Genomic DNA, 15,939 nt, shown 5'->3' with positions numbered 1-15,939 from the left:
TCCAATATGGTTGTCCGATAAGTCTTCAAGGCTTTAAATATTCAGAATGTATCTTTGCATGACTACCAAAAAGCATGCTCTAAGTTTGACCCTCCCGCCACTCACTCCAAGAGAAAAATGAAAAACAGTTTAGAAACAAAGGAAGTCTGAGATGTTGACAAAAGAAATAGAAGCTCAGAAACCACATAAAGACTATCCAGATGTAATGCCATTTAGGCCCAAGACTCCCTGCCTACAGAAATGATGGACATTCTAGTTCAAGTTCTTTATGTTAGCAAAAAGGCCACAATATTTTGAAATATTTCTTTGAATAAACCTGAAAGGTAATGTTTGGTTTTCCTGTCAAGATATTTAAACTTCAATAGAGGGTGTTGCTACCATCTAACCTAGTTATGTTACTCTGCTATCTTAGATATCAGACCATGGGCATTTCAGTTCAGCCCAATTGGTTGTGTAGCTAATATTTATAGCTTTTTTCCTCTTACACTTCCCCGATCCAAGGTTAAACAACAGGCCAGAATATTCAAAAATGAAGTAATTTGTATGACTACAGAATCACTTTAAACTTTCTCTTGATTCAATAAATTGCAGACACACTCTATCAATGTTAAATATAACACTTAATATTCATGAAAGGAGATCATAAATGTTAAGAGCTTTATTCAGATACTATACACATAGCATTTATCCAAGAGATACACTTTAAATCAAATGCCACACCTAACATTAGCAATTGTAAAGCGCTACGGAATTTGCTGGCGCTATATAAATAAATGTTGATGATCATTAGTTTCCCCATGCCTTTAACAATACTAATCCTACAGGGAAATTCCAAGGTATGGCCATCCTTATATCTAAATGCCTACCCTTACAGAGGTTTTCCATCATATATAAGGAGTAAGTAGACTTTAGATAAAGTTTTCAGTCAAGTCTTCACATTTGTAAACTTATAATCCTATCACCACCCTATCGAAAGTGGGTCTGAGGATGAAAAAACAAACATCAAAATGGACACCATTATGCAGTGTGCTAACTGAACGGGGAACTGTTTAGTTTTAAGGTGTGTGGTTTGTGTGTGTGTGGGGGGGGGAACTCGCCTTCTATTTGCAATCCAAGACTGCAGAGAGTCAATAACATTCATCCTGCAGTTAATTTGTTAAAATGAAAACCCACTGATCACCACCCACCATAATCAAAGTTTTTTTTTTGTAGTGTGCATATACCCTTCCCTAGATAACAAGCACTGAAAATGCCATGGATAGGGTCAGGCTTTTGCAGAGCCTCTAACTCCTTATGTCTGGCTCAGAAACACTTGGGGCTCCCTCATTTGGAAGTGGAAAATCCACTCTCTCAAACATGGGTGTCCTGTTCAATTATTGCCTGCTGATCAAAAACTTTCATTTATAAGGTGCCACAGGTTCCGTAGCATGGGCAGGGTCTTCTCCACCTATTGTCCCATGTCTGACTTACTTGTACGTCCTGTCATGTAGTTTGATGCACTCCATGAAAGTCTCCATAGTATTACTAACACTGATCTGTGCTACCTATGTGTATTACCTCTTCTCTTTGTTACTTGCTTCTGTATCCTGCGTTATGGAATCTGTGGCATCTTATAAATAATAATAATATTTATAGATGGCGGGAGATCTAAAAGAGCTCAGATCTCATACCTAAGGTTCTCTAGCAAAATATTTTTTTTTTTTTATTGTGGTACCGTGTCAGCCTGAAAAATCTATGTGATGCTGAATACTTACATGTGAAAAAAGCAAAAGTATTATAGTAGTGATACATTTATTGGCGAATCAAAATAAATTCTTATATTTGCCTAAGGATCAAAATAAATCAGGAAAGTTTCATTTTAAAGTGGGAAGTCACGTAATCAAAATTAGGCTGCACCCCTTTTTTGTTTAGATATTAACGTTTTTAACTAGAAGAATATGGCCATGTTCCCACCCCTCCAAAGTTGCCTTATATAATTACAAGGGAACAGCTCTCTAAAAGAACACCCTCCCATCCTTCCCCCATGTGCAAAATATGTAGAGGCACCCAAACATGTAAGAGGGGAGAACACTCTATCAAACATGGAAACACCTTTTTATTTATTGTCTGAAGAAACAGATATTTATGTAAGTAGTATTTTAAAAAGATGTCAGTAGTACAAATAAGCACTTGAATCAACCCAAACGGGGTACCATTCTGATTGTGAAACCTGCAGTTATCCAGAAAGGCATCAGAATCCCTAGTTTACAACTGTTAGCAGGAGAGGGCTAGCAAATTTTAGCTTGGGGGACAAGACTTGACTCAGCTGTTAGGAACATTTTAAAGGAAAAAAAATGCATGTGGCCCAGCCCAAGGTAGCCCACTGTGGGGCCAAACCAGGGGGTGGGGGGCATGGCAGATGTCCCTATGCCCAGCCTGCCACTGACAGTGGCCACCACTTGGTTTTAGTAAATAAATGGAAAAAAAAATATTTTCCACTTTTGTGCCATTTTACAGAAACAACTGTGAATTCTAGTCATGGATTACATTGTGTTTTCTGAAAATGCAGAGTCTTCTTAAAGATAAAAATATTAAAATAAGGTATGTGTGTGGGTAGCCAAAAAAATTCTGATATTGAAAGTGGGAAGTCTGTGTGTGTCAACTTAAGCTGGGTAGACACTAGTTTTCATCCAATAATCGGCTAAATCAGCCGACATAAGACCGCTCGTTCAAAAGTTGGGTCAGTGCGTGCAGTGACACGATGGTCCAAAGTCTGCCCAAATGGAGAATTGTCGCCTCATTTGGTTGGTCGTACCGTTTAATATTTTCGTTCCAATCTCGTTTCCGTTGTGTAGTGTGTCTAAACTTCCGACCACAACAGTGAGTACGAAATTACAGTCATTGCTCACGACAACATGGCTGTAAAAAGTCGCTAAAGGGACGTCCGCTCTTCTCTTTATCATCCTAAACAAGGCTAGTGTGTATGCAGTCCATGGACCGAGCGATCGGAACATCGATCGCATGTAAAATCGCTCGGCATAAAAAGTTGGTCGCAATTTCTGTAGTGTGTACCCAGCTATAGGCTGAGCACAGGGGTAAAAACTACCTTGGCAGTTAAGGAACTACTTTAGATTTTACAATGTATATACGCAGACAGTGATAACTTATACAACAGTAGTAAATACAACCTGGAATAATTTAATGTAGATTTGGTTTGCATGCCCATAGGAACTCTTGGACTGGCTGGATTCATCTGTATTTTACTCAGGACACTCCTGTATGTATGTGCTAAAAAATGCAGTGGTCCAAAGACTGAGTTCTTCATACCGTTCGAAATGAATTCTTCAAATAAGCAACATTGCCAGGTATGTACAATATGGTGCCAACTCCAATTCACATGGCCAAACATTTTTTAAAACATAATCAGGTATTTATATAGAGCTACTATAACAACGCATGTACTTATTTAGCATCCCCTTACAAGTGTAGATAGACTAAAAACCATGGTTAATCAGTGCACGTATTTAACCCTTTAACACCAGTTTGTTAATCTCGTCTGTAACGCTGTCTGGAAACACATCCTTAGCTGACCCAGTGACTATGTGGGAATGTTGTAGCTGGGGAAGGCCGCGTCTTCCCAGCAGTCCTAGATGCGCCCACAGGCGCCAGACTGGCTCTCGGGTGAGCGATGGGTCTAGTTCACAGTCTCGTTCGCTGACGTCACTTCCGGGGCACAGCCAGTGCGTACGGGGGGAGAGTAGATAGCCCAGACGAATGGTCAAAATGGCGGCCACGCAGTTAACGGACGAGGAGCTCGTTTCTGAGCTAAAGCGCTCTGGCGTGATGCCGGGTCCGGTCACGGACAGCACCCGGCCGGTTTACATAAAGAAACTAAAGAAGCTTCGTGATGAACAGAGGCCCCGACTTGGGAAGACGCGGCTAACAAACAACAACAACCTGGCGGCAGATGGGCGCTCGGAAAGCACAGCAGCCCGCCCGCCTTCTGTGGATGTGACGCACAGGCGAGGCGGTCGGTATAACCCACAGGCCGGGAAATCCTCTCCGGTCTTAGGCTTCAGCTCCGATGAGTCGGACGTGGACATTGGACTGGGTGCACATGGCGGGCGGAGAGAGAGGAGCACTACTCCCCTGCCGGAGAGGAATCCGGCGCAGCGGAACTGTGTGGACGCGGTAGACGGGCGGAAGGCGCCTGTCTGGTGGGGTTCGCGCAGGCCGCACACCCCCCCGGTCCACGACGACGCCGAGGAAGAGGCGATTAAAAGTCGGACTGTGAACGGCAGCCGCTTCTCTCACTGCAGGGATTACTCGGACTCAGATGAGGAGGAGGAATTTGAGGAGGAGGACGAGCCTCAGAGCCGCCGGAGTAGACGGAGTGTGACTAAACAGGGCCGGGACAACGGCATGGATCTTCCTGAGCAGCAGAGCAGGCCGGGGTGGGATAGGGAGGTCTACCAGCTATCTCCCAGGCACCGCGGAGCCGTCAGAAAATGCCACTCTCCAGACTCGGAGCCGCGCAAGAACAACAACCACCTGGGGACAAACTACAGCTCCGACGGCTCCAGGCTCTACCTTCCAAGCAACAGCATTCCTACTCGGGACTCCAACCATGTGGCGTCTAACCACACGTACTACCCGTACACCAGCAACAAGAAGAAACAGCAGAAGCTCCCTGGGCCCGAGGAGGAGCTCCTCCAACAGTTCAGGAGTGAGGAGGTCTCTCCTACAGGAGGCTTCAGCGCCCATTATTTGTCCATGTTCCTACTTACTGCTGCCTGTCTTTTCTTTCTGCTGCTTGGACTTACTTATTTGAGGATGAGAGGCACTAGTCTTTCTGGGGATGAGAGCTGTAAGTATACAGAGTCCTGTACTGAAAGATGTGTGTAGACTTATCAACAAATTGGTTCCAATTGCTTGGCATAAAGTGTGTAAGGAGTCATACATACTCTATATTGTGCGATTACCCAATAGCTACCACTGATATCTTATGAGGAATAACATCTAAAATTACTACTGCTTTTGAGTGCAGCTTACCTATTGCTCCCCTTTATTAGAGTCCAAATAGTGTAAAACTCTTTACTGTGTGAAGACAACTGTGTAAAACAAAACATGTACTTGCACCTGCCTGCCTCCAGCATCACTATGTAGTACCTGTCTAGTAGCCGAAGTAAACTCCCCTGCAATATGTGCTGCCTTTTTGTCTTTGCCAGGTTATTACAGAAGCACTTCTTCATAGTAACCATGGCTTGTTTAGCCACAGGAGGCTCACTGTGGCAAATAAGGGCAGGGATGCCACAAAAGATAGTATGGACGTTTATTATTATTTAATGTAATTGCATGCCTACCTAAGTGTGAAATAGGTGGCTAGAGTTCCAGTGTTTCCATTTAGCTAACTAGGGGCATGCTGTATTTTGAATGATGGTGGCAATGCAGCATATTGCAAGTCATAGTTGTCTGGGTAGTGTAGCCAAACAAATGGGCAAAGTTCTTGCTTTGCATATCTGAGAACTGACACTTATTTATCAACTGTAACAATTGCCATCTGGGTGAGCACAAGAATATGTTTCGTTGGCACTTAACTTTTGCCACCAAAGGAAGTAATCATACCTTATTTTGACTGTTATTTGATGGTAAAGGGCAGGTAAGAAGGTTGTCCATGTTGAAAATTTCTTGTGTAGAATGCTGTGGTCATTGTAAGAGGCTAAAACAGGGAATATTTTTGTGACCTTTTAATAAGCAGACCGTTCTAAATTGGAGGCTTAAATTAAGTAAAAGTGGGTAAACGTAAAGGCTGCACCATGTGAATGGATGGTTCTTTAGTAGACTGCTGTAGATAAGGTTAAGTCCCCATAATATAGTACCAGTAAACTTTTCTGGTAATGTGGTATTTATTTAAGCATAAAACTTATAAGTACTTCAGAATACAGTCATTCATAAAACGATGCACTCAGAACTCTCTTTCCCAATAAACTCCAATTACAAGCCACAGTTCAATAAAAGTAACCACGCTGAATGTTTTTTACATTTTAACCGAGGGACCTTTTCAGAAACAATCTTTGCAGTGAAAGATTTGGAAACACATAACAATGTTTGTCTCTGAGTATGTAGAGAGAGGGAAGTGCTTAAAGCTGTACTAACACATAAAATATTTTGCTAATGTGCCCCTCGCTCTAGCTGAGCAAGGAGCACCCTGGACTCAGGGTCTGCTTCATGCAGCCATTTTTTAGGACGCCTCCATTCCTCTTAAAGCCCTGACCTGGAGCTGTGTATATTGGGAGGGGGGGGGGGGGGGTGAGCTAGAGGGCAAACTATCTCCTCCAGTGTGAGATAAAACAGCTGTATGTACCAGCACCCAAGGTTCTGGGTAAGGGAGGGGGGGAGGGGTCCCAATAGTAAACATTTTTTCCATAGGGGTTAGTGTAGCTTCAAGTATAATCTTCTAATACAGTCCACAGAGCGATTTACTTGTTTTCAAGTAAAAAGTGCCCTTTACAAACCACAATACCGCTGACCTGAAATACTTTATATACAGAAGTGTACTTGTCTACTAGCGCATTTCAAGATACATGCCCAATTCGCAGTCTGCGTAAGCACCCTTGCAAACTCAATCTTCGCCTGGGTTTGTGGATATACCTAAAGTGTGCATGGTTGAAACAATAAAAAATTCATACCCAAGTCTAGCCTGCCTGCCACCGTAGGGGCGAGCTTTCATTAGTTTACATTTTTATATTTGTTTTCACCCCACCTCCCCCCCCCCCCCCCCCATAAAAGTCTGCAAGGTGGTCTCTTTTATGTCTTAAATGAATGAGTGTGAAGGGACATTGGGATGTTTTAAATGTACAACAGTTGCAGGTACTATTGCAAGAGTAGTCTATCCCTAACACTCATACTCATCTGATTTCTATCTTTCTAGTCTGTAAGCTTGTTAGGGTACTTAAAGATAGCTACACCCAGAGATCCAATGGTCATCCATGTTTCATAAACAGTTGTAAACTACTTTTGTTCGTTATGAATTGGGTTGGTAAATTACTTCCATTGTTGGGCTGAATTACTTAAGACATGTTCACTTTTAGACAATTTTAGCCTAACTTATCTTACCCACCACCAATGCGTGTCTATTTTGGAATTGAAGGGAAAAGGGGTTCCTCCTCCAAAGACCCTGCTATTACATGAAACATGGTTCTGCTGCTTGCCAACCACACTGTGAGCTGTTGGCAAGGTGAGTGGGTCATCCTTGCCTTTCCCATAGAGCTCAGTACAGACTCTATTGAGCTCTGTTGGACTCCTTTTCCTTGCACTGGCTTGTCAGAGGGTACCTTGTTCCAGGTAAAAAGGTAAAATTGCTCCATGTGTGTGCTAGGTAAAGCTGGGTACACACTACAGAAATTTCGACCAACTTTTTATGCCGAGCGATTTTACATGCGACCGATGGTCCGATCGCTCGGTCCATGGACTGCATACACACTAGCCTTGTTTCGGACGATAAAGAGAAGAGCGGACGTCCCTTTAGCGACTTTTTACAGCCATGTTGTCGTGAGCAATGACTGTAATTTCGTACTCACTGTTGTGGATCGGTCGGAAGTTTATACACACTGCACAGCGGAAACAAGATTGGACCGAAAATATTAAACGGTACGACCAACCAAATGAGGCGATAATCGTCCATTTGGGCAGACTTTGGACCATCGTGTCACTGCACACACTGACCCGACTTTTGAACGAGCGGTCGTATGTCGGCTGTTTGAGCCGATTATTGGACGAAAACAGTGTAGTGTGTACCCAGCTTAAGATAGGCAGGACTTATCCAGAATTTGATTTCTGCTTTAATTAATTGGGGGGGGGGTGCTAATGTGCAGTATTGTAAGTGTCCTTTCCTAACTCCTTATATTGAGATTTGCTTATAGGAAGAGAAGACTGCTAATGTCTATTACATTCAATTAATTGCCTTGTGCAGTTCCACAATACTTGTACAGCATCTGAAGCTGTTTCTCTGTCCAGAACCAGAAGAGGTGATTACTTTTAATCACACCTTGCATATTTAGGCATTGTCTAATGTATCCTAGTTTTTTTGTGAGGATTGGTTTGAAAGCCAGTGTAACATGAAACAAGCAAAGAATCTTTAGTCCTTTGACTTTGATATGGATAAACAAGTCATGACACATGTACACTTGCAAGCATTCTGAAATTTGTAGGTAAATCAGGATTGCCATTTGCTGCTTATTGTTGCAGTAGCACCTTTGTTAGTATAAACTAAAAGTACAGGGCCTGTTTATTGCCTTGCTTCTATATGAATCATTGATATTTAGTAGTTGGTAGCCCTTTTTTTCTCCACTCTGAGGGAGAAATTGAGTGAATGGGATTACTAGAGTATCGAAGAACATTTTAATTTCTAAGCATTTTTCATAAATCTGTTAGTAGGCTGGTTTGTGCCTAGTAGGCTGAAGTTTCTATGTTTTACAATTAAAGTATTTTGGTTTCGTATGTATTTTTGGTTTATTTGGTAACTTCAAGTTTAATGCCTTTTTAGTACCATGAAAATCCCTAGTTTACATATACTATAAAATGGGAAGTTGTATTTCTAAAATATTGGTTCAGATAGGGGAATGAAACAGACATTAAGGGTTCAACTGCTTTTGGACCGCTCTGTTATTTCTGTCTCCCAGGCAGTCCCACCTCCTGCATTACACAAACCAATTGCATGTACCTGGGTGTCTACATGAAAGGGGATGATCGTGCCCTAAATATCATGGGTTGTCTGGAAGTGGAGAGCTTGGCATTTTGAAGTTTCCATAATGACATTCATCAGTGAAGGCAGAGTTTGTTTTCACACAAAAAGTGGTTGCCTTTGTGTACTTTGCAGCTTGTTGTTCAATAACTTTTTGTAATGTCAAAATATTTTAATTGTTGTAAGCCCTTCATATTCTAATAAGTTATACCGGTAATTTACACTGCATAGCATCAGTGTTCCGTATAAGAGTTGACTAGTTCTTATGGGAAATACACCCTGGAAATGCAGGCACTGTTATTGACTACGAATCCATGCATGGCTAGCATCATGTTTGCAGTCTGTTCTGTGATCTGAATATGGCCGATTTGGTTTACTTTGCTCCAGAATTACGTGTGTTTTAAATAACTAGCTGTGTGTTTTTACTTGGCCCTTCGTGTTGCATACGGACAATGCTTTGTATGCATTCATGCTTCATAAGCCAAATGCAGAATGCAGCATACGCATGTTGTGGAATCAGGCCATGAGCATGAGCGTGTGATGTTTTCTAGCAGTTATGGTCCATGCAGAGTTTGGTGAAAACAAATGCACTCTTCATGGGGCCTCCAAATTTGCTAGCTGGGGACAGGTTGGATCATTACCCAAATATGGCAAGTGTGGTGGTATGCTTAACAACCATTGGTTATGTTCCTTAAATCTGTCTATACTTCATAGCATTGCTTAAATACATCTTATTTTTATGTTAAACCTTTTTATTTACGATCACTTTTTTTCTGCCTCTTTCTAGTAAGAAGTCCTGATGATCTTCCTGGTGATGTAAGTGTTTCCTAATTCATACTTGCTTTATTTCAAACTTATTTTGTACTCACAGGGATTTTTTTGGAGTAGTGCAACAATGTCATGTGGAAAAAGTACACTCTTTCAAATGTGTTTTTTGTTACCATATTAACAAATGTCTATTTGTAATCTCATGTGAAATGTAACTCGTAACATGTTTTACTGTGTCTTTATACAAGAAAAATTTTTGGGTGAATATTTGTGAAGCTGTTGAAAAAAACAAAAAAAAAAACCCTCCATATTAATAAAGTAGTTTTATTCAGTTGCTACTATTCAAGTGCACGTTATTAAGGTCATCAGGAAGTGCTTCCACCTCTATAGAAAAGCAGCAGATTCTTTGGCAGTTTGGTCTGGAGAATTCAGGTTTGTGTAAACATCATATTGAGGAGAAAAAGGCATCTGTAATAATCTTAAGCAGTTGTTGGAATGAGTTATAAAATCTTTTCCAAATAATTTGAAGTCCATCATTCTACAGTGAGACAATATAGAGAACATTGAAGATAGTTGTCATTCTCCCCAGGCATGTACATCATAACAAATTCATCCAATATCTGCTGTATGATGCTCCCGAGAAATGACAATTTAAAGGTAACATCAAGGTATCTCTGTCAACACAATAAATGTTAATGACTATACCATCAGAAAATGACAAAACAAGTATGGCTTTCATGTTGGAGTAGTAAGGAGGAAGCCCTCTTTCTCCATGGAGGAAAAACTCTGCAGTGCAGCTTAGGAACAGTTTACACTGGACAGACAAGACCACAGTGGATGTTTTGTTTTAATGCACAATGTCATGGTGTGCCGATTTCCCCATATTTTGTTTTTCACCTAATAGCGTCATACCAACTGTCAAGTACAGTGGTTGAAGGGCGATGAATTTAGGGTTGCTTTGCAGTCAAAAGACCTGGACACCTCCCAACATCGAGTCCACGAGGAAATCCTCTTTCATGATAGGATTGTTTGACGAAATGGCTAGTCAACTGAGGCTTGGCTGAAATTGGATCATGCAACAGAACCATTATCCTAAGCACTCCTGCAGTTCTACAACTGATTGGCTGAAAAAGAAAATGATCAAGGTTTTTGGAATGACTAGAACTTCACCCTATTAAAATGCTCTGGTGGGACCTTTTATAGAGCTGTGCTTAACAATGTTTTCAAACCTTAATTAACCTATGCAGTCTTGTAAGGAGGAATGGGGCAAAATTACTGAAATATGATGCAAGCCTGATAATCTTGTACAGAAAAAATAGCTACAAAGGCTGAGCATTTGGCTGTACTTTTTCACACATTGCTTCTTCTTGGTTTGTTTGTGTGTAATGGCAAAATGTGCTATGTTTGTCCTCACCCCTGTCTCATGCATACCCTACACATCTAATTGGGGCCTTATTTAAGTAAGTAAAATAAAAGTTGCGTTTGTCTGTTAATCGGTGCTGTTCATTGAGGGGATCATGAAGCAGACAAACTACGACAAGGACATAAAACGAGGGGAAGGTGGCTTTACCCAAATAAGCTTACAATATAAGAGATTGGATCTGTCCCTGCTTTAAATAGATCTGCCTTTTGAGAGCTAGGGCAAAATGACTGCAAGCTATGGTGCTCAATTAGTGCAGCCTTATGAATATTCATTACGTGGCCATCTATAGGTTTAATAGATAATGCATTAGAAATATGGCTGCATCATTTTAAAGGCACAGGGTAAGTTTTTGTGGTTTTTTTTCATTTTCTTTATGATGAAATCAAAACATGACTTTATTGGGGTTTTTTGAACTGGAGTGGGGAAGACACTGATCCATGTTGACTTGTTTTAGGGGTACTGGACAGTGATGCAGCCCACACAAACCTCCCCACACATCCCTTTTTTACACTTTTTTATTTTTTTTCAGTGAGCGCTGTCTAATTTGACCTGATTAATTTATAGTAACTGACTTAAATATCATTTTATCTCTTAGGCAACACAGAAAAATCTCCTGATGAATACACTGCATAAACTGCATGATAAATTGGCAAAGCGAGCAGGTAACTATTCTTTACTTGTATGTGAGCAAGCTTTTGGGTCAGACTGGCCAGTTACCATAGGATACTTTAACATGTAGCATATTGTATACATGGAAAGTATGGGGAACCACTTCGTATCCATGTGATATCACAGCATGCTTAAACTGTTGCCCATCATGTAGATTATGTACGAATAGTGTATAACATGTTTGCTTCATAAAATCCACTTTTAAACCTAAACTAGGCCACAGTTACCAGAGCTACTTGTAAGCTCTACATATCTGGCAGCATCACTTCTTCTATCTGTATACAGTTGAATGGTTTTATAAAACACAAATGCTACTTTCCTGTAATTTTATTAGCATCACACAACGAAATAAAGATAAGTAAGGGTCATGAGACACAATAGAATCAACACAAATCAATACAGAAGATAATAGAAAGCAACTACATAACAAGAACAAAGGTGGGAAAGAAAGATGATATGGGCGGTGGAGGCGGCCCAAACTTGTGAAAGGTGACATTCATGAGTAGTAGGGTAGTAAACTGAGAATGTAGGGGTGGTGAGAATCGACGGGATAGCAAATGGAGATAATAGGGGGGTAGGAAAGGAGTGGAAGGGGCAGGTGGGTTGTGTGGAGGGAATTGTCTAGGGATGTGCCGAGGTATGCAACTGTGAAACGGTGAGGTATTGGAAAGAGTTCAGGTTCGGGGTAAGTCTGGTTGGATGGGAAAGGGAGTTCCAAATGTGGGGAGCACCGCCAGCAAAGTCCTGAAGGTGGGAGTGTGAGATGGAGACGGGTGAGGAAGAAAGGTCCATCTTTAAATGGCTAATTGGGAAGGTGGCTGTACTTTATCTTCACTGAGGCACTGCGGAAACCTGAAGTGCCCTATACACATCAACAAGTTTGAAGGGAAAGAAGTCATCTGTGATTTGTGATATGAGCAGTTTTCTTTTTTCCTTCATTGTCTAATTGCTGTCAGATGTGTCTTGCTTTTAGTAATAGACTGTAAAAGTACTTGCCAAAATACCATAAAAATACTTTATTAATTTACATCAAGATTATAGTTAAATTAAAATCAATATTTAAAAACCATATTTGCCATATATTTTGAATGAATTATTCAAAATAATCCATTCTTGGAACTAATCATATGAATTCATAGAGATCTTACGAAAGAAATCACCACTAATGTGTTATAATTATAAATGAAAACTATCATTGAGATGCCATTGTTGTATCTAGAAGATCTATTAATATTTCAGATACAGAATATCTGAAATTACATATTAAATCCAATACAGCAAAATGCATTATATAAATTAAGGGAATACCATAATACAGATGTGGGTATGAAACGGATTACCCCTAAAAGTTATATAATCATGTTGTAAGTTTATAGTATCGCTGATATCCAGTTGCAAACTGTTTCAGATATTAGTGATCTCGTAAACAGTCCAAATTTTAAGCAAACTGTTAAATTTCATCAACTGCACTAAATATAAAGTGCATGGTGCAGTATTTAAGACACATGGGCTCCCGAATAATATCTAAGGCCAATCCTGTTTGATTGCTTTTTCTGCAACAGGGTTTCTGGCTGGCTGATACTCACTATGTCCAGATACATTCATGTCCTCCGGTTCTTAGCAGCTTCTGGAAGTTCGCTGTCAACTGCCGCTGTTAATCAATGGCACCTTCAAACAAATACTTTGTCGCTGTATTCAATATTGTTTTTAAAGTAATTACAAATTTGTTTTCTTCAATTAAAAGGTTTGTTGATGTGCAAATGGAAGATCCAACTGTCTTATTGAGAAAATACAGGGATAACTTCTAGTGTGTGTGCAGTCTCAGTTGGTCTAGATGTTGGTGCGTTGAGTACATACGAATATACTGCGTGACTGTGAGCCTTCAGGCTGTCCGGCCAGCCTGGATCCCTCTGTTGTACTTGCTGTGTTTCATCCTTGCCCACAGTGTTTTATAGTTGATTGCACTTTGTCAAGTTGCAGGGCTCTGCTAATGGGGCTAATTGTAGTCTGTCTTAAGCAAACCTGTGCCTAGGCTGGTAGGAGCAGCTAATTGGTTATTTGAACAGTCCAATATTTATCTTGCCTCATTGACTTGTGGAGCATGTGTATAGAGGTTATATTTTTTCAATGGAAAACTTAATTTCAAATGAAATTATCTTATGGCGTTGCTAAATTGCAATAATTAAGTTTAAAATGTTAATATACAGCCAACTTGAAAAGCATTATTCAATATTTGTGAGCAGGAATTGTGGCATGTATGTAAAGTGTATTTTTGTTTTGTAGTGTGTGTGTTTTTTTTTTTTTTTTTTTTTTTTTTCTAAATTCTTAAAAATAGTTTGCAAAATATTGGTTAAAAAAAACTATGCTTTTGGAATCTTTCACACCATCTTGAAATGTGGCTCAGATCAGAGATTAAGACAGCAATGGTTTTCTACTGTAAGATGTAGTCTTTAGTAGAGGTGGACTTTCAGAGAGCATTTGAAGGCTGGGACTGAGTTTTATCAGGTGTGCTAGGGAATTCCATAGGTGGGTAGAAGTCTTGTAGGTGGGAGTGAGGTGGTTATCTGAGAGAAGGCGAGGGCAGATCTAAGAGTGAACAAGAGTGCTTCAAGATAAAGTTTGTAGGACTATGAAAAATTACAATTTTGATTGTCCCAGTGGATATGTAGACTCGGAACATAACCCAATCAATGGGATTAGATGGAGAGTTGTTTCCAACCATTTCTAATTGCATAAATTGACACCTTTTCGTTGGTAACTTTTCAATAGCATTGTTGGTTTTCCTGAGTTGTATTAATGTGATATAGAAAGAAATTGAGTGCCCCCCACCCCCATAAATTTCATGATTTGCTTTTTGTTCATTATACAGTGATCGCACTTCATAATTTAGTGGGTCCTAGGAACCCATCATTTAAAATATTTAGGGTCGTACTTCAAGATTTTAGGTCCTTCATAATTTAATAAAATAGAAAAATATTATTTTCTTAACAACTGTAATATAGGGTTTATATAGAATACTATAAGATCACTGGGGGTGTCTGTATATTAGAGCAGGATGAAAGAGATGGGGTGCCTTTGTGATGGAGCATGGTGGGAAGTTTCTGTCCTAATCCCATAGTACCTAGTAACTAATGTACATTACAATATATTTAACGGCCCCTGAACCTCCTTTAATCCCATGCACTCCAACCGGGTGTAGTCAGGGCTGGTGCCAGACTTCCCTGCACCCTAGCCAAAGCTTCAGTCGGCTGTGCCTACTCCCCCAATACCCACTTCACAGCTGATGACACGCTTAACTTGGTAAAATTTAAATAACTCTAACCTCCTACCTGTGCTTGCAGTTTTCACTCCTGCTGGTGTCTTAAGTTCTGTTGCTGCTTGTCTTTATCCTGGAATGTTGGTGCCCTATTTTAGGATAAACGGTACATAAAATTTAGAAAGCCCCAGCGTTAAATCAATAGCACCAACGTTTAATAAATAGGCCTCCCTCCCTGCGAACAACCCCATTTATTAAATAAAATGAAAAGTATTCACATTTAATAAATAGCTCTATTTCCTCCCAACCAGCCCCAATATTAATAATCTCATTTAATAAACTTATTTCCCTCCCTCCTGGCAAGAAATTAATAGCATTTACATTTAATATACCCATTTCCCGCAACCATCCCCACATCAAATAATTCACATTTAATAAATAACCCTTCTCTGTAAACACCTGTCGTGTGTCTTCCATGTGACATTTAATGACAGCACACTTAGGGGAGGGAGGAGATGGACACATAGGGAGAGGGTTGAATGAATTTTACAATCCGCAGCCGCATAAAGATGGCTGGTCCCAGAGAAGGTGCCAGCCACCAAGAACCATACATACCCTGGGCCCCCCCTTAATTGAGCTATATGGGGTTTGCCTCAGTGACTTGTAATAGGAACAACTCGTGGATGGTGTTTCTCTCAGTCCTGAGTTCAGTTATCTTACTCTGTTTGCAGTTGGCCATTACTATCCCTGTGAAATGACAAACATGTTTATATAAGTTACAGGGCAATCTGTTACTTAGTCCTGTTTATGGTTAAATTATGTTTGATCACCTTCGCAGTCCTTTATTAATTCATGTATGTTGTGCTGTTTTTGCACGTTATATGTAGAATCCAAGTTTAATGTAATTGAACTATGAATTAGGAGACATCGTATAGATTTGGCAGCATAAGTGTTTTCATTTCTAATGATGACACAGTTGTGGTAGTTTCTGTTTATGAATTCAGTGGATCATTTTAAATGGGCTCTCGGCATGTTTTCATTACGGTTTTATAAGCTTGATGTATATGGTTAGTATTTGAGGAAAGGATCTATCTGTTGCAT

The 15,939-nt window shown here is 40.2% G+C and overlaps 1 protein-coding gene across 1 annotated transcript in view; it reads left to right on the top strand.

Moving 5' to 3' along the window:
* Positions 1 to 3,709: 3,709 nt before the first annotated feature.
* The window catches only part of LEMD3 (LEM domain containing 3), a 29,234-nt gene continuing 17,004 nt past the window's right edge, over positions 3,710 to 15,939 (top strand). The window contains exons 1-3 of the mRNA XM_075209449.1: positions 3,710 to 4,846; positions 9,510 to 9,538; positions 11,509 to 11,575. Of these exons, the coding sequence (XP_075065550.1) occupies positions 3,754 to 4,846; positions 9,510 to 9,538; positions 11,509 to 11,575 (1,189 nt within the window). The 5' untranslated portion in view covers positions 3,710 to 3,753. The remainder of the gene's footprint in view (positions 4,847 to 9,509; positions 9,539 to 11,508; positions 11,576 to 15,939) is intronic.

The sequence above is a fragment of the Mixophyes fleayi genome, chromosome 4 (genome assembly GCF_038048845.1).
Source record: "Mixophyes fleayi isolate aMixFle1 chromosome 4, aMixFle1.hap1, whole genome shotgun sequence".
In the NCBI taxonomy this organism is placed as follows: Eukaryota; Metazoa; Chordata; class Amphibia; order Anura; family Limnodynastidae; genus Mixophyes; species Mixophyes fleayi.
This window is presented reverse-complemented; position numbering and strand designations above follow the sequence as displayed.